Raw genomic sequence first — 22,060 nt, forward strand, 5'->3', positions numbered from 1 at the left:
TTTAATATATAAGGACTCATATATATAATCATAATGCCATTATCGTATCTGTTATCATTATCACTAATTCCTTAATATCATCAAATATCCAGTCAGCAAAGCATAGGCTTCTTATCCAGCTAAATCACAGTTCCAGTCGTGCTTCCACAACATCAGTAGGCCTTCTCTGAGCCTGTTGCATACTGTAAATGAGGGCATTCCTAATCATTTCTGAATCTTCAATAAAGTAATGCATGTAAAGTGCTTACTCCAATGCCTGATGCACAGTAGTAAGTGCTCAATAAAGATTAGCTGTGATTATTATTTATTAATAATGTAAAATATCTGAGTTGCTATAAAGGTACCTTTAAGAATGGTTTTGACTTAGAATCAAAAAGCAGATATGGGGCCCAGCCAACAGATTTTTTTGGGGGGTGGGGAGGAAACGCCAGAACCAAAAGGTGACTGAAAAAGCTACAAAAGAACACTGGTACAAATTAAAGCTATAAATGATAGGGTCCTTATAATTTCCACCACCGTATATAGTTTATTACCCTTGAGATTCCAGTTCATGGCGATAGAAGCATGTGTGCATTGAATAGCCACCTTCCTCCCCTGGAAGAGAGAGCGAAGTGACCTGACATGTAGGGTCCCACCTCTGGAACAGATTCAGGGCAGGGCAGGCACTGCCAGTAAGAGGGGGCAAGGCCCTCAGAGTCCTCGCTCAAGAAATGAAGCTCCATGTAACTTGAGTGGTCATGGACTTCAAGCTCCACCTGGCAGGGACTGGTGCCCAAGCAATCCCTCGTCTGTCCCTAAGGCCTGGGGCCAGGAGGCGACCTTAGCCTGCCGAGTTGCCATTAGAATAATTTCCTTTCTTCAGGAGCCACCTGGCTCTCTGTTGCCAGCTCCAGGCATCAGCTGACAGCTTTTTAATAAAAATGGAGCCCAGAGGAGGGATGGTAAGGTAGCTGATTTTAACCCAAAGTGAGAGAACACCAGATGTTTCATTCTGTCTGAAGGTTGGAGGGAGGAAAAGCAATTAGCAGCTGCTACTGATTTAGCAACAGACACCTGCTAAATGAAAATCTGTAAAACTGGTCAGGCTTGGCACCAGAAGTGTGTACGCTGCTTCTCAGGCATTTCTGGGAGTTGTAAATTATGTCGGCCCAAAATAAGTGGGGGTGGGGGTGGGGAGGATGTAGACGGGGGTGCTAAAGAAGTGGAACGTGTCCATATAGACCAGGAAGTATGGTCTAAGATGACAGCCACTTAGAAATGACTATTTGGAGGGTGAATGGAGAGGAAGAGAAGATCACGAATCTTCTAGAAGCTGCCTGGTTCCTCCCTGCTTCTGATCTGACTCACAGGTGCCCTCTGGGGGCTGTCCCATGGAGGCAGAGGTCAGGCTGACAAGAGGGTCAGAATGCTGCATCTCTCCCCCTGCTGATCCAGGGCATGCTTCCCCCCCCTCCTCCAAGGGCAGCGAGTATCAAAGCAGAGGGAACCCTCCACTCTTGTATTCGCATCAGCCGCTGACCTGTGACAGGTGCACACTGTTGGCTCCAGATGCTATCAGGACGTCTTTAGCCAGGAAAGAGGTTTATCTGTGGCTTTCAGATTTTCAGAATTTGTTTCCAAGTAGACATTAACTGCTGCTCTCCACTTACATTTTATAGAGGCACACTGAAACACAGGGCTTCCCAGGTGGTGCTAATGGTAAAGAACCCACCTGCCAGTGTGGGAGATGTAAGAGTCACAAGTTCAATCCCTGGGTCGGGAAGATCCCCTGGAGAAGGGACTGGCAACCCACTCCAGTATTCTTACCTGGAGAATCCCATGTACCAAGAAGCCTGGCGGGCTGCAGTTCATAGGGTCACAAAGAGTCAGACACGACTGAAGCGACTCAGCACACACTGAAACACAACCAATGGAAACAAGAATTGATGAACAGGGCTTTAGGGATGTGTGTGTGTGCATGCATGCGTGCACATGCACATGTGTGCTGGAGGAGTGTGAGGACACACGACATGGTTCTATATGGAGTGGGTGTTCAAGATAATGACTGATGAGAAAGAAGTCCAATTTGTAGATGATCTGCTGCTGCTGCTGCAGCTAAGTCGCTTCAGTCGTGTCCGACTCTGTGCGACCCCATAGACGGCAGCCCACCAGGCTCCCCCGTCCCTGGGATCTAGACAATGTCAAAAGAATTGGACCACTTGCACTTGGGCCTTATACCACATTCACTGTACATAACTGCTATTTCCTACTCTTCAAACTAGTCCAGAGGTCAGCTGCCATATGGGCCAAAGGGATGCCCCCTGTTCTGTTTTCCAGTCTTGAGCAAAGTGATGGCGACTTGCCCTGTGAAGCAGGGGCCAGGGGTTTGCTGTTGGCACATGCAGGGCTAGAGCTGTCCATGAGAAAATATCATCTGGAACTTTCTTCTGGCAGGGTGTTATTATGTGGCTAAAGACTGAACTGTTAGTTCCAAAGGTGGGACCAGAAAAAATTCTTTTTCTTTAACTGAGTAAGCTCTGAGGCAAGAAGTGTCATTCCAGATATATTTCAGTTTTACTTTCCCTGCCCTGCTGTGCCAGCACAGCAGCCAGAATTGGGGGAGCACCCCCCTCCCAACGCACCTCCTCTGGTCGGGGACTGGACAGCATTCCCATCAATCAGCTCCAATACATGGGATAATCACAGCACAAATATGTATCCTGTGACACCTGACTGCCCTAGAGAGAGATGCAGAAGCCCTGTCTATGACAGCAAGTGCAAAGTGCACTCATGATTCTTATTGAAGCAGCCAGGCATTCTTACACTGAGCCCTACGTATACAAGTTATCCACCCGTTGTACTGTTAATAATTCGAACTAGCTTGTGTGTCAAAACTCAGATGACCTCTCAGCACAGAATTACTTAATTTCCTTTAAAAGCCAGGACCTCTAGGCCTTAACTAATTGGAGGAACACCTTTGATCCCTGGTGACCAAAAGGAGATGTCTTATCCCAAGGTGGTATTTACTTGGCGGGTCCAAGTCTTTAGTAAGGAGTGTGTTTCTCCAGAGACCCTTTTCATGAAGCGGGTTGGGTGGAATGTGAGCTCCCACTTACCCGAACTCCAGTGCATACTGCTGGATGTCACTTGGTCTGCCACCATTTGATACAGCTTATAAATCCAGGTTGGAGCATTTTGTCTCCCCCCCCCCCTTTCATCTAGCCTTTTGAGGGCATTTATCGGATATTTTCTTATTCTGTTTTTCCCTTTACTGATTTAGAAGTTGTACACACTATTTCAGTTATTGGGTTTTTCTTTTTAATGTTTATCCTACCAATGTTAACAAAGATATCCAGAGCTAGAATCAGTCAGATCTTTTCTCTCAAATAAAACAAGGATCTTATAACATTTTCTTTGGTCCTAGTTTTATTGAGTTTATTCACTCATTTAAAGTGTGGAATTTAAAGTTTTTTAAGTATATTCACAGAATTGTGCAGCCATCACAATTAACTTTTAGTGCATTTTTATCAACCCCTAAAGGAAACTGTACTATTTAGCTATCATCTTTCTGTCTGCTTACATCCACCACCCCTTCAACCCCCAGTCCTAAGTAACAGCTGATCTAATATCTATCTCTATAGTTGGTCTCCTGGACATTTCATATTAATGGAATCAGAAAATATTTGTCCTTCTGTTTTTGGCTTCTTTCACTTAGCATAACGTTTTGAGATTCATCCATGTTGTAACATCTATTAATATGCCATTTCTTTATATTGGCTAATAAAATTCAATTGTATGGATATATAGTACTTTTTTTAATCCATTTACCTGTTGATAGACATTTGGATTGTTTCCACTTTATAGCTGTTTTCAATAATGCTGCTATGAAAATTCATATATAACTTTGTGTAGACATTTTTTTTGATAGTTTTTTTTTTTGTTTTTTTTACTCTTGAGTATATTCTTTGGAGTATGTATGCTGTGAAATAGGGTTACAACTTTATTCTTTGCCTGTGGATCTTTTAATATTTAAACTCTACTCATTACCCTCAACTTATGTGCTTATATTGTCATGTATTTTAATTCTGTATTATTTTAGGTTTTCTTTAAAATAAGACATTATGTTATGTAAAAAAGTTCATTCAGATTTACCTACATAATTACCACTTTGCTCGCTATTTTTTATTGCATCTCACACCTTCCATTTGACACAACTTTGCCTTTGCTGGAATTTTATCTTTTAGAATTATCTCTAGAGATGATCTATCGAAGACAAACTCTTCTGGTGTTTTTTTTTTTTCCTAAAAATGTTTGTTTTCCTTATTAATTCTTGAAAGATATTTTCACGGGCTATAAAAGTCTTGGTTCATAATTATTTTTCTCCCAGCACAATGAAGATGTAGTTTTACTATATTCTGTCTTCCAGCATTGCCTTGAAAAGTTATTGGTCAGTCCTAACTTTCACTCCTTGGAAAGTAAACCTCTTCTTTCTGATTGGTTTTAAGGTTTTCTGTCTGGTGTTCTGCAGTTTTAGTAGGATTTGTTTCAATGTTGATTTGTTTTGGCTTATTCTGTTTGAGGGTCTTTGAACTTTTTGGATCTGTGAATACATATTCATCAGGTTTCTGAAAATTGTTAGTTATTTTGCCTTCAATTATTGCATCTATCTCCTCTTTTCTTCTAGGACTACATATGGAATTATATTAGCTCCTTTCTGTCTTCCACATCTCTTAATCTTTTTTGTTCCTATTTTGTACTTCTTTGTCTTGGTTGCGTTTTGGATAATTTGTTCAGCTCTGTATTTCACTTATCTCTTTAGCTGTCTAATCAGTCTAATCTAAACATATAAATTAAAGCTATCAAGAGTTTTTAATTTCAATTATTTTTCCTTTTTCCAAATATACTAAACATAGTCTGTAACTATTCTGAGGTCTTTAAAGCTCTGTTTTTACTGGTTCTTAGCTTCTTTAGGTTTTGTTTTAAATATTACTGTTGTTTATTATTGTTCTTTATTGTACCTTTTTTTTTTTTTTTTTTTTTTTTTTTTTTTTTTTTTTTTTTTTTTTTTTTTGAGTCCCGGATTTCTCTAGAGAAGATATGTCTTTGTTCTTATCAGGTGCTTGAGGGCTACCAGTATGGAATCATGCTAAATAAAACTCTCAACCTAGCATTTTTGGATTACCCAAGTTGTATAAATTGAGGTTGTAAACCCATGTGAGGGCTGGCTTGTGGTTCCAAGATTTTAGTGGAAATAACTACTCTCTTCCCCTATTACTCCAGCTCATCATTAAGATTTGAGACTGAATTTTCCTTATCATTAGGGGTGGAGTAATTTGTATTTCCAGTATACTTTTACACTGAAGTGTGGCCTTTTGGGCTCATGGATCCTTTTAAGTTCTAACTAGCATTTGTTATTACCAGAAGTGGAAGTTTGAGTCTTGTTTTCCAACTCTCTTATGTCTGTCCTTCCTGTTGGGGCAGTCAAGAGGATGTTCATCAGGAGGATGATTCATTGGTTTGGCCATCTGTTCTCAGTGTTCCCCAGAAATATCTCTATATAAGTTGATAAATACCTACTATATGTCTGTCTACTGTTGTCCTAAGTTCTATGAGGTATCTGATAGCTATTTAACCCATCATGTAGCTAACAAAATATTAATATTAGTGGCCATGAGGCCTTGGAGCACTGATTTAAACCATCTTTTGAGCCTTTCTAAGCCCTAGAAATCAGCATTTGGAATGAGGAAGGCATAAGTGCATGAAGGCAGAAACCATTTGTATCGTGATATAAGAGTTGATACACAGTAGGTACTTAATATGGAGAAGGCAATGACACCCCACTCCAGTACTCTTGCCTGGAAAATCCCATGGATGGAGGAGCCTGGTAGGCTGTAGTCCATGGGGTTGCTAAGAGTCGGATACCACTGAGCGACTTCCCTTTCACTTTTCACTTTCATGCATTGGAGAAGGAAATGGCAACCCACTCCAGTGTTCTTGCCTGGAGAATCCCAGGGACGGGGGATCCTGGTGGGCTGCCGTCTCTGGGGTCGCACAGAGTCGGATATGACTGAAGCGACTTAGCAGCAGCAGCAGCAGGTACTTAATATGTACTTGTTGATTGATTGGTTGAACGAAGGAATACATTGATGTCTAGGGGATCATGGAGATAGATTCCAGTGTTGATTAGTTCCCATGGCAATGTAATTAGAACATTCCAGGTCTGGGCTCAGATGGTGGGGTTGGAAGAGAAAGGATACCGTTTCAGTAGCAAGTGATCAAACCAGCATGGATTTGAGTCATTTGTAAATGAAGGACTTCCTCTGTACTGTATAGGGCCTCAGCACACATCAGAGTAAATGTAGGTCAGTAGGTAAAAACATGGACTCTGGAGTCAGATTGCCTGGCTTAAATCCAGGCTCTTTAAGTAACCTTGGGCGAATTACTTAATCTCTCTGTATCTTAATTCCTTCATGCAAAAAAGGGGGATTATTGCTCTTATCTTTAGAGTTGTTGGGTTAATTAATACAAGTACTTAGGACAGTTCCTAGCAGAGAAGTTCTGTGTACCAGCCATAATTAATGATGATTATTGTTATCTTTATTGTTGTTTTGAACACTAGTCACATCATTATCCTTATCAGTACATTTTCCTGGGAACTGCCTGTCATTTCTGGTAGAAAATATTGTAAATGCACACCTGTCATTTAGACTTTTGCAAGTTAAGCACTCCTGTATCCAGATTACCTTTGAGATCCTCACTGAAATACGAAATGTTGGGCCCCATCCCAGTCGGTCAAAAAGATTCTTTCTCTAAAAATGTGTGATGAAAATAAAGATTCTGCACATCCTCTGTGTGTCAGATTAGCCAGGAGCTACTAGTTTATTACTCTCCAGTGCTCGTAGAAAACCTGGAAGCAGTCTCTGAGTCTGGGAAGAGATTGAGAACGGGAGAATTAAACAGGAGAGAAGTAGAAAGAGAATTGAGCAGAGTCTACTCATGTCAGGAGGTGGTCTAGTACCATCTCTTGGTCTCTTCTCAAGGCCCATGCCTCAAGGGGACATGTGACATTTGCCTTTCCTTGCTTAAGAGATTCCTGAACTTGACTCCAGCTTGTAGCAGAGGTGATGGGCCTTATTAGGGGAACATGTTGGAAGCAACAGGGTCCGGAAGCCTGCCTTACAAATGGCTGCCTGGCCCACTGATTGCCTTCAAATAAGGGCCCCCGGGGGGTAGAATGTTAACCAGACACTATGGTTGTTTGGTTGAGGGCAGTGAGTACTGGGTACTGAGTGTCCAGCTGTTTTACTGGGCTAAGAGCCAAATCTCAGATGTGTTTATCCCTTCCTTTGCTCTAGTGCTAGTCTGGGATTGGCCTTATTTCAAGCCATCTGATGCTCAAGTCCTTTGAAGGCACTAAATTGAGCCGGATGGCATCACAGAGCCCTGGGGCAGATGAGGGACTGGAAGTTTAGTACCTTTACTCTTTTCCCTCCCACTCTACATGGCTTACATTTTCTGTGTGGAATCTGTAACCCGAGGCGGAGGAGAATGAGGCCTTGTTCCTGTCAGTGGTGCTAAAGGCCCTCTTGGGGCCGCTTGTCACATACCCCGAGCAGGAAGGCCAGCCCTGGCACCATCATTCTGCAGTTGTGGCTTGGCCTCTGTATACAAGCTGACTGTCTTTTGACTTGGAGCTGCCCTGGTTCCTTTGTAGACCTTTTGAACAATCTCTGTCATTAGCCTTTCTGCAGAGTTCTGTGGAGAGAGCCGTGCAAATATTTACTTTCCATCCTTGAGTAGAAAGTCAAATGACATGTTCAGGGCTGGACTTCTAAGTCCTGAAGTACCTTCTTGTGTACTCAATGCTTACACTCCTTCTTCCACATGAAATTTGAGCTCTGGCTCAGTCTAAAGAAGTAGTAAATCTGGATTCGGGACTTCGGAGACCCCTGGGGTCTTGGATGGATAGTGCCTGTATCTTGGTAGCTAGGTGTTGGGTCAGGTCTTCAGGCTTCATCAGTTCAGTTCAGTTCAGTCGCTCAGTCGTGTCTGACTCTTTGCGACCCCATGAATCACAGCACGCCAGGCCTCCCTGTCCATCACCAACTCCCGGAGTTCACCCAAACTCATGTGCATCGAGTCAGTGATGCCATCCAGCCATCTCATCCTCTGTCGTCCCCTTCTCCTCTTGCCCCCAATCCTTCCCAGCATCAGAGCCTTTTCCAATGAGTCAACTCTTCGCATGAGGTGGCCAAAGTACTGGAGCTTCAGCTTTAGCATCGTTCCTTCCAATGAACACCCAGGACCAATCTCCTTTAGGATGGACTGGTTGGATCTCCTTGCAGTCCAAGGGACTCTCAAGAGTCTTCTCCAACACCACAGTTCAAAAGCATCAATTCTTCGGTGCTCAGCTTTCTTCACAGTCCAACTCTCACATCCATACATGACCACTGGAAAAACCATAGCCTTGACTAGACGGACCTTTGTTGGCAAAGTAATGTCTTTGCTGTTCAATATGCTGTCTAGGTTGCATAGTAGACCCCATTTTTTTTTTCTATCAGAGGAACAGCCTGGTATAGACAACAGACAACTGTGGTTCAGATCATGCATTCTGGAGCCAAGTTGCCTGGGTTCACATTCTGGTTCAGCCTTGAGACCTTGGACAAGTCATTTAATGAAACCCCTATCCTTTTTCTTTTAGACAGAGATTTGTAAATAAATCATATTTATAATTCTTGATTTGTAACAAATTTCAACATTGATCCATACATGGCATGCTTTAATTTTATTCATAAGTATGTTTATTTATTCATGGAGAATACTATAAACAACTGTAAAACCAACCCAAGAACTTTGTTGTTGGTGTTCAGTCACTCAGTCATGTCTGGCTCTTTGCAACCCCATGGACTGCAGCATACCATGCTTCCCTGTCCTTCATCATCTCCCAGAGTATTCTCAAACTCATGTCCATTGAGTTGGTGATGCCATCTAACCATCTCATCCTCTGTCATCCCCTTCTCCTCCTGCCTTCAATCTTTCCCAGCATCAGGATCTTTTCTAATGAGTTGGCTCTTCGCATCAGGTGACTAGGAACTTCAGCTTCATCATCAGTCCTTCCAATGAATATTCAGGGTTGATTTCCTTTAGGATTGATTGGTTTGATCTCCTTGCAGTCCAAGGGACTCTCAAGAGTCTCTTCCAGCACCACAGTTCAAAAGTGTCAACTCTTCAATGATAAGCCTTCTTTATGGTCCACATCAGACCTTGAATGTAAGATGAAGTTCCACGTGCCTGGTAGGGCCATGGGTAGCTTGTCTGTACTGGGGGTAGGAGTTGGGTCACAAGGGAAGATAAAGTGAGAACAAGGAACTTGTGAGGGGGTCTAGAACATATTCAGATACTCTAAGAGAGGGAGTTCTTCTCCTCCTCTCCGTAATAGCTTAATGCAACCTCTTGATTAAGGATTCCTGCAATAGAGATAAGACTATAACATGAAAGTTCTCCCTGCGTACTCCCCAGAGGTAATTGCTGCTAAGAGGTACATTACTCTTTTGACCTTTTCCTTTTTGACTTTTAAACTTTTAGCTACATGATTAATAAATGAATACGTAAAAATCCAACTATACAAATATCTAGAAACCAAGTCTAAGTCTCCCCTTCCCTATTGCAGCCCGTCCTCCCAGTCCTGTTCCCCTGCTCAGTTTGGTAAATATCATCCCAGTCCTTTTTGTATTCATTGACAGACATCTGAAAGTACGAAGACTGGAATTTCCCTGGCAGTCAGTGCAGGGATTAAGACTTCACCTATCCAATGCACAGGGTGCAGGTTTGATTCCTACTCAGGGAGTCAAGATCCCACTTGCCTCACAGCCAAAAAAAACAAAACATAAAAAACAGAAACAGTATTGTAACAGATCTAATAAAGAGTTTTAAAATGGTCCACATCAAAAAAAATCATAAAAGTACAAAAACTAATCAGCCCCTTTTCTTCTACAAAAAGGATCATGCTTTGTTCAATAGATTTGCTCAGTTTTGACTATAAATGGTTATACCTCCTTTTTTGTAAGTGGTTGCAGAGTTAGTCTTCCAGAGTACTTTTTTTTTTTTTTTTTTTTTGATGACTCTTCTACCAGTGGCGGAGAAGGCAATGGCACCCCACTCCAGTACTTTTGCCTAGAAAATCCCATGGATGGAGGAGCCTGGTAGGCTGCAGTCCGTGGGGTCGCTAGAGTTGGACACGACTGAGCGACGTCACTTTCATGCATTGGAGAAGGAAATGGCAACCCACTCCAGTGTTCTTGCCTGGAGAATCCCAGGGACGGGAAGCCTGGTGGGATGCCGTCTATGGGGTCGCACAGAGTCGGACTCGACTAAAGCGACGCAGCAGCAGCAGCAGCTACCAGTGGACATTCAGTTAGCTTTTCTGTTATTAGATACTTCTTGCTATCACAAATAATGTTGCAGTGAACATCTTTATGTATACAACTTTATTTATATATGCAAGTATTTGTTACTTTGCCATATGAGTTCATATAGATTTACCTTCTTTAAATTTACTTACTTTAAAAAAAATTTCCCAACTTTTTATTATAAAATTTTTCAAACATCCTGAAGAGTTGAAACACAAAAGTATAATGAACAACGACTATATACCCTCAAGCTAGATTTGACAGTTGCCGGTTTTCCTTATTCACTGTCTCTGTTTTTCTGTTTATGTTTGCTGAATCATTTCCCCCCAGATTGTGGCCATTTTGACACTTCAGTTCTAAATTCTTCAGCCTGCAGCTCTCAAGGAAAAAGACATTCTCTTGTATATCCACAATACCATAATCACACTCAACAAAACTATCAGTATTCTGTAATATTGCTTTATCTAATAAGCTCTTTCTATTCAAATTTCCCCAACTCATTCCAAGGATGTCTTTTTTTACTTTTCTTTTTAAAATCAGGATCAAGTCGACTTTCATGTTTGGTTTTGATTGTGTATCTCATCAGGTTTTGTTAATTTTACTTTTTGAAAGTCTAGGGACAGTCCCCCCACACACACCCTCTCCTTCATAACATTGACATTTTGATGAGTCTGGGTCATTTTGCAGAATGTTCCAGATTTGGATTTCTCTGAGCGTTTGTCAGGGCACCTTGTTGTTTTTCATAGCATGGTATTCTGTTCTGTGAATGCACTGTGGTTGATTTTAGGTTGTGGGCATTCCTTTTGGGGCTCCTCTAACGAGTGGTATTTAGTCCCAAGGAATTTGCAGCGCCAGTAGCCACAGTCCAAGTCTGTGGTCAGTTAATGAAGATAAAGTGTTTCAAAGCCCAGCTTGGTTGGTTGGAACATTACCAAAGGCTGCAGCCTTTTCCCTTGAAGGCAGACTATTGTTTTAGTCTGTTCAGGCTCCTCTAAGAAAATGCCATGAACTGTGTGGTTTCTATACCTCAGAAATTTCTCACAGTTCTGGAGGCTGGAAATCTGAGATCCAGGTACCAGCAGAGTCAAGTGGGGACCCTCTTCTGGGTCACAGGGTGGGAAGGGTAAGGGCGCTCTCGGCCTCTGATTTCATCATGACCTAATCTCCTCCTAAAGGCTCCACCTCCTAATACCATCCCATCGAACATGAATTTGAGGGAGACACAGGCATTCAGACCATATAGTGATCCGATTTGATCCCCTGATTTCTTTGGAGAGGCTGCAGTCTGGACCTGAGTTGAGACCAGGGTCCTCTGTTTGTAATCAACCATCTTCAGTCTGCACTTCATCAGCTGCCATGGATCCTTTGGTAACACAAGTTCCCAGCCAGGTAGTGGGGCCCCCTGGCTCATGAGCCACTTCTACTCCCAGCATGTCCTTCCCTCTTACAGCTGTTCTCACTTCAACTTGTCCTTCCCTCTTCATCTCCATGTGCTCTGGGTCCCAGCCCTCCTGCCCACTTCCAGTACCTGTCACCATCCAGTGCCTCCTGCCCTTCTTGCTTCCTCATCTTGCATCTCCCACTGGCTCCTTCCCTTCATCTGTAACTATGTTCAGGTCTCTCCCAATTCTATTGATATTCCCCTGGAGTTACGACTTCCATTTCTTGCCACCCATTCACCCTTGAAAGAATACCATGAACCAGGGGTCTGTAGAGTGGGCTGCATAAGGTGTTGTATTGGGGTGTGTAAAGAGAATATCAGCCTTTTTATTGCCTTTTAGAATTTCATCCTTTTTTGTGTTTGCGTTTTACATATATGTATATCATTCGCCTTTCAATTCTTCTCATCTTCTCCAGCCTCCTTGAGATCCAGACCCACATTCCCACTGATTGATTAGCATTTCCACCAGGTTTTCCTACTGGGTTCACAAATTCAGCCTGGTCTCACTTTATTTTCTTATGCCTCTCTTCCTCCAACCTGCTTCCTTGATTGTAGTCCCCACCTTAGAGAGAAGCCCCGACATCCCACCAGCCACCTAGGCTATCAGCCTGGGAGTCTCTTTCACTTCTCCTCTTACTCCTGTGTACCCCCATCCATATCAGTTACTTAGTTCTGGTGATTCAACTTCCTTACCTTCTCTCAAACCTTCCCGTCCTATGTTCTCTTGCTGTCTCTGCCTCCAAGTTTGATTCTTTAAAAATACTCATTTATTTGTCTGCATTGGGTCCTATTTACACCATGTGGGATCTTCGCTGCAGCACACGAACTCTCTAGTTGCAGCATGTGGGCTTCAGCAGTTGTGGTGCATGGGCTTAGTCGCTCCCAGGTAGGTGGGATCTTAGTTCCCCCATCAGGGATAGAACCTATGTCCCCTGCATTGCATAGCAGATTCTTAACCACTGGACCACCAGGCAAGTCCCTCAAGCTTCATTTTGATATTGCTATTGCCAGCTGCTAACTGGTCTGCCTGCCTCTACCAGTATCCCTTGCACATCGTACAGGACCATCCCTTAACTTTTAAAGAAAAAAATCAGACCAAATCCAATGCTTGATCTACAGTTCCCTCCATGCTATTCTGCTGTGCTGACCTTATCTCTTTGTCTATGAGCTTTCTCAACTAGACTGTGAACTCTTGTAGGACAGGGACTATGTCTTCATCATGGCTGCATACTCAGAACTGGGCACATTACCTGCCACCTGGGAGTGTCTCAGTAAATGGTTGTTTTTTTTTTGTTTTTTTGTTTTTTTCAATTGGTTCACTGAGTGTAAGAATGGGACTGTCATGGGTGAGAAGAGGAGAGCAATGTTGAAATTTCTTTGAGAAATAAAGAAGTCTCCAGGAGAAAGTCACTTAAAGGTGGGCCCAAAAATGGATTGAGATGGCAAGCTAAAGTTATCCTAGCAGTCATCTGATGAAATAGTGATTTGTGGCTTAGGGCTGTGGGCTGGCCCAGGTTGGTCACCATCTCTTGCTGGAGGCTCTTGCCAGGGTGGAATAATGGGATGAAATGAGCTCCAACTTTTGACCCAGAGAGACCTGGCATTAGTCTTGTGAGCCAGAGTTGAGACCCTGGTTTCAGTACTCACTGGCTGCATTGATGTTGAAGAGGAGGGTGATAACAACAGCTAGCATTTATTGAGTGTGTGTGTGTGTGTGTGTGTGTGTGTGTGTGTGTGTATATGATATATATATCATATTCTAGCACTGGACTGGGAGCTCTCCATGCATTATTTCACCAAATTTTATCCCAACTTGATGAGGTAGGTACTATTGTCATTCCTGTTTTACAAGATTGTGATTGGCCCAAAGGTGCATAGCAACTAAATGATGGAGCTAGAATTTCAGTCTTTTTTAAAAACATATTTTTATTTTGGCTGTGCCAGATCTTAGTTGTGGCATGTAGGATCTTTAGTTGTGGCATGTGGGATCTAGTTCCCTGGGCAGGGATTGAACCCAGGCCCTCTGCATTGGGAACATGGAGTCTTAGCCTCTGGACTACCAGGGAAGTCCTAGAATTTCAGTCTTAACAGCATGACTCTAGGCTGGAAATACTCATTTGGGAGTCATCAGTATATAGATAAGTGTTTAGAGCCAGGAACCTGGATAATGTTATCCAGTGGAGAGTAGGGAGAAAAAAAGAGCCAAGGATGTGGTTCTGGGCTCCTTCAGTATGTAGAGGAATTAGGAACATAGAGGTCATTGGTAACCTCAATCAAAGCAATTTCGGGGAGTGGTGGGTGTGAAAATGTGATTGGAGTGGATGGAAGGATAATTCAGAGGAGGGGAAATGATGGCAGTGAGGAGACACAAGCCATTTGAGGAGTTTTGCTATTGAGGGAAGCAAAGATATGGGGGTGACAGCTGGAGGAGGCAATGGGATCAAGTTTTTGTCTTTAGTTGAAAGATTTTGTAGCTTGTTTCTTTTCTGATGGGAATGATCTAGTGAAAATGGGACAATTGCTGGTGTGTCCTTGAGTAGGTGAGAGGGGAAAGAATCTAGTGTGGGAACCCGGGACTAGCCTTAGCCAGGAGCATGGCTGGTTCCTGCAGAGCAGTGGCAGAGGAGGCAGTGATGGGATGGTATAGGGAGGAGGGTGATGTGAAGCTGGGAGCTTGTTGATGTTCTCTTCCAGCTGCTCCCTTTTCCCCAGTGAAATAGAGAGCCATGCCACTAGCTGAGAGGGAGGATGGGGAAAGGTTTGATGAATGCAGAAGTTGTGAAAATAAGGGTAGGAATCATCCAGGAGAGATGAGAGTGCATGGACTTGGGAATGTAGTTGGATTATAAGGTTGCTTTAAGGGTCCACTCAAAATTTACAGTTATGAATTTTAAGAGTTAACAGCATAGTTTTACATTTTTCTCCAACCATGCTTACTTGCATAGCAGAGGAACGTGAGGGCAGAGAGTTCAGTTTAACCAGGAATATGGTTTTTCAAGGCAAGTAGGGAAAAGGGTTTAGAACATACGGAAGGGAGTGATGGGCAAGTAAAGAGGTGAGGACATGAGCTTGTGAGGGCCAATAGAACAGTGGTAGGGTCCACAGACGTAGGTCCCAGTGAAGCTGGAGGATGTGAGGGGCGTGGAGTGAGTTGGGTAGACTGGTGGTGGCTGCAGAGGGGAGTGCGTGACGGAGTTTACGGAAGGGCTGCAGGTGTTGGTAGTGGCGGGTGTGACCGTGGGAGTAAAGGGCTGAGGTGAGACGGAGGTGAAAACTCAAGGGGAATGGAGGTCAAAGCATTACAGACTGGTATTTGATAAATATTGAAAACACAGAAGTTTTGACAAAGGCAGATTGGAAAGCAGCAAGAAGGAAGGGTCCATAGGATGAGTACGACAAGAACAGTAGAGGGTGGGAGAGTCTGATAACATGAGGTTCAGACCCAGGGAGAGGTTAGAAAGAAGGTAGAGAGAATGTTCTGGGAGCAGACAGGAGTCTTCTTGGCCCAGGGTTACAAGGCGACATGGGAGGGAAAGCAAACTTGAGGGGGCTGTAGAGATAGCCATGTCCTCAGAGAAGGGGCCAGGATTTCGTCACAGTAAGAAGGTGAAGGAACTGACTGCTCAGAAAAGAGTTTGAAGATCGAGGGGCTTTGCAAATGATCGTTAGTGGGTTCCAGAGGATAGAGGGGAGGGATTTCAAGCACTGGGGAGCAGTGGAAGGTGGTCTTGGATTTGGGAATTTGTGGAAAGCCATGTGGGGATTAGAGTTCATGCATTGGCTGGTGACCTGGGAGTATTGGGCTTCTTATGGTGGCAAAAGGAACCTGGGACATAGGGCACACTGGGACGGGCTGTAGGGCACACGGGGTTGGGTCATCTCCACAGCAGAGTGTGGGTGTGTGGCTGTCAGGGTGGAAGGTCTGGAGGAAGGAGGCCCTAGATCTCTCCATGGATGGAGCCCATTCCCTTCATGTTTCAGGCAATTCGACTCCAGAAGCCTGGAGAACTTTACCTGTCTGCTCTTTTAATTCTTAAAAAAAGAAAAAAAAAAAAAAAAAGGTGTTGACTTGGACATGAGAAGGACCTTACAACCTATGTAGCTGAAAAAGTTTTTATTGCCTTTGGCTTTCAACTGCAATAATAGGACATTTTGTCTAAAGCCCTGGGAATCCCCCAGCTGAAAAGGACATATATAGCTGATATGTACATTAGAGTGGAGCTCCAGATGTCCATTCTAGAGGGCAGAGATGAATTAGCCGAATAGAACTTCTGGGGGAAGTATGACATTTTAGAGATAATGTTTATCAAATGCGGAAAACAGAAAGGGGAGACTCCATGACAAAGTTCCTGGGCTCAGGTTTGGTGCTCTGTAAAGCAAGCTGCCTTTTTTCTGCTCAATTGCTGTATGTCCTTTATCCCCATTGCTGCCCTGCCTCTTCTTCTTTGGATGTTATTTAACCTTTCTGTGCCTTAGTTTCCTTATCTGTCTGATGGGGATGACCATAGTCCCTGCTTCACAGCAACCTTACAATAATTAAGTGAGATAACACATTTTAAGCATTTAACACAGGGCATGGCACGCAAGGACTTTCTAAATATTCTTTGTTATTAAAGGACCACTGGTAGCTAGCTTCCTGCTTGCCTTCAGCTCTCTTCTTCTTGCCACTTAATGGTTTTCTTATGTTGCTCTCCTTCTCTTTCATCCCCTTCCGTTCCTCTCCCTGGCCTTGGCTGTCAGTGGTGGCCACGCCTAGTTGAACACTCTCTGTGGCCTTCTGAGGTAGAGAACTCTTGGAATAGAAGGAGAAGCAGGCAGGAAAGACACTGTTGATGGGGGCAGTCTCCTGGGCAGCCCAGCTGAGATCTGTGACTGACATGTCTCCAGAGCTCCAGTGGGAGCTGGGAGGTCTGTTTTGGAGGCCAAGCTTGGCCACTGTGTGATGTGGAGCCTGTTGCCACATGGGGCAGAGCAGGCCATGAGGGTGGGGATCCTATGAACAGGGAGGGACTGGGCCTTGTCCCCAGGTGAAGGACAATTGCTGATCCTGCTGTTCCTAATGTGCTTCTGTTACCTCTCCACTTGTTACCAGGGTCTCCTTTCCACTGCGCATCTCCACTGCGCACCCCCGTTGCCCCTGCGCATCTCCCTTGCGCTGCGTATGTCCCAGGCTTTAGCGTTTTTGTGGGAGGGAAGGAGCAGGGTGTGGGGTAGCAGAGTCTACAAGCTAAGACTGGAAACTTAGAGCCAGCCTGCCTGGCTTTGAATCTGGGCTGCGTCACCAAGTAGTCGTGTGCTTTGGGTAAGTTCTCTTAACTTCTCTGTGCCTCAGCTTCTCATCTCTAAAATGGAGTTAATGGGAGCAGCACAGGTGAATTAATAGGTGAACTGATAGTGAACAAATTGCTTAATGGTTCCTGGCACACAATAGGGACTCTACAAATGTTTGTTCTAGTAAAATTGTTCAAAAATTTATTTTTACAACACTCTCATTTCAATTTTACCAGTGCCAGAAGTGGGGTAGAGAGGTTAACTGACTTGCCCAAGGCCATGGAGCTATTAAGCGGCAGAATCAAATTGAGAACAGGGCTTTGACGGACTCCAGAGTCTGTGCTTGCGGCCACAGCGCTGACCTGCCTCCCTGGACGTGCAGGTGGGGAGTCTGCTTTCCAGAAGGGGTGTGAGGGAGGGGAAGTCAGGGGGCCCCGTGAGTCCAGGTGGGTAAATGACACTTGAGTCTGGGAGTTAAGCAGGGGTGCTGCCTGGAGACCTGGCTGGGACCAGGAGCTGCCGGCCCTCTGCCCGGTTTTCTGCTCCCTGCAGTGGGCAAGCATCCTGCGGCCCCAGACCCCATTTCAGGAAGAGCTCTAGTCACTTAGACACCTGAAGGTTCAGCTTAACAGCCAGAGAGTCGAGCCTTCCCAAAACTTTTGCCTGCTCTCTGTGGGACTGCAATCAAGTCAGTTAGTTTATTAATAGTAGGTTGATCCCAGACAACATTGCTCTGAGGGTCCCCCGCGGACCTCTTAGGCGTCCAGAGTTAGCTCCTGCTGGTGGTGCTCACTCACTGTGAAACCCCACGACCCTATTCTGCAGACCCACTGGGAACCTTGTTTCTTTTTCTGGGATTTTACATTTCCTTGAGTACAAAATAATCATCTGGGTCAGTGGGAAATTTTCCTTCTGCGTGGGTTTTATTTTCAGGAGCCAGAGCCAGGGTCCATAGTCCTCCCAGCTCCCAGTCTGGGAGCTCTGCCATCTTTTGGTTTCACTCCTTGGTACAAGGCCTTGGCTTCCTGGGCATGGGGAGCCCAGAACTGGGTCCTCTCATGAGCTCACAGGCTTGGTTCTGTGCTCGCTCGTAGGGAGGCAGCTGATCATTGCATTGGGTGTCCTTGTTTCCTTGGGCTTCCCCTTGGTGGGGGGTGTGTGTATCTGTGTGTGTCTGTGTGTGTAGGGCTGTGTAAGCCCTGGAGGCCAGGCCTCTCGCCAGCGGCTGCAGTTCTTTTCCCGGAATTGAGTTAGCTGCCCAGCTGTTTCCACTCTCCATCCGCTGCCAAGCGCTGAAGCACGGTCCCCGTGCCAGGTTGAAAGCACACTCCACTTCGGTAATTTAGAGCTTCCATTTTGAGCAAAATGGGAAGCAAGAGTGAATGAATGAGCGTGTTGGTTGGATGAAGGGTGGGGATAACTCTTTTTTGGCAAGACATGCCAGAATTGGCCCAGCTGCTTAGTCTTTGCCCAAAATTAGGGCTAACCCTGGACTGACCCCAAGTATCCAGTGGAGAAACTCTTTATTCTTGGATCAAGACTTAACCAGACTTGGCAATCAGTACCTTTAAATCTGGAAACAGGGAATAATAAATCCTACCTTGTATGTTCTTCTTGTCCAATGAGACATAAACTTTTAAGTAGTTCACCAGCTATTCAGTAGGAGCAGGAAGTGATGTAAGGCTGTGTTTCTTCAAGTATATTCTGCAGAACACTAAGTGCTTTTTTTTTTTTTTAAACAAATGCACTGGCTAAACAAGTTTAGGAAATGCCAAACAATGTTAAGCAGTCTTCTTACTTGCAGGTCCTTAATCTACCACTAACCTACATGATGAATTTCCAAGGGAGGAGGAAATAGATTGTATTTAACCTTTCTTAAATTTTTAACCACCCTGTCTGAGTGGAGCATTTTCCAAGTACTGTCTCCACAAAATGAACTTTGGAAGACCAGCCTAGGTCATAGGTATAGTCATTTCATTGTTTCTTCTCTAATTGTGAAGGGAGTTGAACTGGTTGAAGTGTGTGGGATTGCTAAGCTGTGGGTCCTTGAGAGGAGGGCAGGCATTCAACCCGAGAATCTCTTAGAATGAGTGCTTCCTGCTCTGAAACACCTCTCCCTCCTGTCCTTACAGCTCCCCTTTGAATTGGAGATTTACTACATTCAGCATGTTATGCTCTACGTGGTGCCCATCTACCTGCTTTGGAAAGGAGGTAAGGCCAGCAAACCCCATCCCTGTGCCAGCTCCACACCTACCTTCTCTTCTTCTGTTTGGTGGGGTGGGGAGGGGGGTCACAACCTGTTGGGTGTCTTATCAGAAACCTGAGGTGCTCCCTGACTGAGTCTCTGCAGCATGTTTCATGCCAGAGACCAGACAGTGGGAAAATGGGCACAGATGAGGCCTGCAAAGAGCCTGGTGGTTTCTCATCCTTTGTGTGCGTGAGCTCAGGACCACTGACAGCCTGTCCCAGGGCCGAGGCCTCAGGCTGTTTGTCCATGGTGGCCTTGGGCTTGCATGGACAGAGTTTGCCCACACTCTGTCACTCACTTCTGCTCTTGCCTTCTCCCTGCCTCAGCATGCAGCAGAGGGTAGAGGGACCTTGTGCTTTTGCTCATTATATCCATCCTCTTTGAAGCAGAAAAGATACTGAAAGGGGCAAGATGTCCAGGAACTTGGGATTATGGGATTAAGGGAAAAGGCTGGTGAAGGAGCAGCCAGCGACCTTCATGTAAAATAGACCATGGAAACCTTCATTTGATCAAAGGGAGAGACCACCGACCTGGTCAAGAGGCTGATCTGTTTGTGACCTCACAACCACCCTTAAATGATCCCCTCCTTCTGTTGGGTTAGACTAAAGGAAAGGGGAGTTCACTCATTCTACACTAGTTGTGAGACCCCACCTCCTCCTTAATGTTCTGACCTTCCCGAAAGGCCCCATACCTGGAAGTCAACCTCTTCTAGTCTGAGCCACCAGCCTCCCTATCTTGGTTCCTGGGACTTTGCTGGGAGACTAACCTCACCCAGGGCAGCAGGGGTTTCATTTCTGAAAAATTCCATAAAGCCACATGGACTCTAAAGCCTTCTGGGAGATGGTTGGGAAGTTGTGCTTCCTCTAACTCAGGAATTCTAGCAAATTTTTAAGAACTCCCAGCACGAGGGAGCCTTAAGTACCCATCAACTGGGGGTCATGTAGGAGGATGGAAACTGTTGCTCTCCATGGAGTCAAGACTCCCTGCTTTCTGTCAATTAGGAGTCTTCTAGCTGTATTCTTTGAGGCTGTTTTTACCTGTGCTGCCACATGGGGGCTCACATTGTCAAAGAGTACTTCTTTTTAATTTGCTCTAAACACACCCTTTTTCCTGACTGAGCTTTAAGAGAAGTCTGACTTTCCATATCCAGGTGACCTATGCCATTTCTTAGGAAAGAGCTTCCTAATAATATGTAAGTCTCAGAGGTACAGTCATTCTGAAGGGAACCAGACAGGAAGCTGTCCCAGGCCTCCAGACCCCCACCACTCATGGTTCCTGAGGTGTGGGATGCAAGTTCTGACCAGATATGCACAGATATTAGTTAAACCTATTTGTATTCTGAGGCATTATAAAAGTCTGTTGGTTGGCTGAGTCAGAGTGGTCTGATAGCAGCCTTTATCTCCCCCACCTCTTCAAAAAATCCCATCTGGGAAGCTACACTTTCTAGAAGTGGCTGACTCCACTGCAGCCTTCTATTGAATCTATAGCTGCACTGTTTGGGGGAAACAAGCTAAGAAAGGGATTCAAATTTATACATACACACTCTGTTAGATCCAATTTGTGCGTTCACACACTGTCCCTGAGTCTTTCCCTTCTCCTCTGGTGCCTGGCCTTGAAAAGAGGCTGTAATAATAGTAACAGTAATAACAACCACAGTATAACCATCAATGCCTACTTTTCATTGAGTGTTTTCTGTGTGCAGGATGCTGTGCTAGGCATGTTTTGTGTAAAACATAACAGCAATGTATATATCTTTGTTAGAAAATAGTTTATTGGTTTTTTTAAGCCATAATGCTATTGCACACTTAATAGACTGCAGTATCAGTTCAGTTGCTCAGTCATGTCCGATTCTTTGCATGCCAGACCTCCCTGGCCATCACCAACTCCTGGAGTTCACTCAAATTCATGTCCACTGAGTCGGTGATGCCATCTACCCATCTCATCCTCTGTCGTCCCCTTCTCCTCCCACCTTCAATCTTTCCCAGCATCAGGGTCTTTTCCAGTGAGTCAGTTCTTCGCATCAGGTGGCCAAAATATTGAAGTTGCAGCTTCAGCATCAGTCCTTCAAATGAATATTCAGGACTGATTTCCTTTAGGATGAACTGGTTGGATGTCCTTGCAGTCCAAGGGACTCTCAAGAGTCTTCTCCAACACCACAGTTCAAAAGCATCAATTTTTCAGTGCTCAGCTTTCTTTATAATCCAACTGTCATATCCATACATGACTACTGGAAAAACCATAGCTTTGACTAGATGGACCTTTCTTGGCAAAGTAATGTCTCTGCTTTTTAATATGCTGTCTAGGTTGGTCATAGCTTTTCTTCCAAGAAGCAAGCATCTTTTAATTTTATGGTTGCCGTCACCATCTGCAGTGATTTTGGAGCCCCCCAAAATAAAGTCTGTCACTGTTTCCATTGTTTCCTCATCTGTTTGCCATGAAGTGATGGGACCAGATGCCATGATCTTAGTTTTCTGAATGTTAAGTTTTAAGCCAACTTTTTCACTCTCTTCTTTCACTTTGAACAAGAGGCTCTTTAGTTCTTCAGTATAGTATGAACGTAACCTTGATATGTGCTGAGAAACCAAAGAATCCATATAACTTGCCTTATGGCAGTGGTCTTGAACCGAACCTGCAGTAACTCTGACATATGCCTGTGCTTGTTCAATACCTACTGTGTGCAGAGGATTTGTGCCAGGGAATCACAGACGAACC

The 22,060-nt window shown here is 44.4% G+C and overlaps 1 protein-coding gene across 10 annotated transcripts in view; it reads left to right on the plus strand.

Moving 5' to 3' along the window:
- The window catches only part of TMEM164 (transmembrane protein 164), a 178,481-nt gene that overhangs the window by 125,499 nt on the left and 30,922 nt on the right, over positions 1-22,060 (plus strand). For 9 of the 10 annotated variants that reach the window (XM_070365706.1, XM_070365715.1, XM_014481455.2 and 6 more), the window contains one exon: positions 19,233-19,311. The exons of the other annotated variant lie outside the window; for it this stretch is intronic. In XM_070365706.1, coding sequence (XP_070221807.1) covers positions 19,233-19,311 — 79 coding nt within the window. The remainder of the gene's footprint in view (positions 1-19,232; positions 19,312-22,060) is intronic. 10 annotated transcript variants of the gene reach the window in all.

This window comes from Bos mutus, chromosome X (genome assembly GCF_027580195.1).
Source record: "Bos mutus isolate GX-2022 chromosome X, NWIPB_WYAK_1.1, whole genome shotgun sequence".
In the NCBI taxonomy this organism is placed as follows: domain Eukaryota; kingdom Metazoa; phylum Chordata; class Mammalia; order Artiodactyla; family Bovidae; genus Bos; species Bos mutus.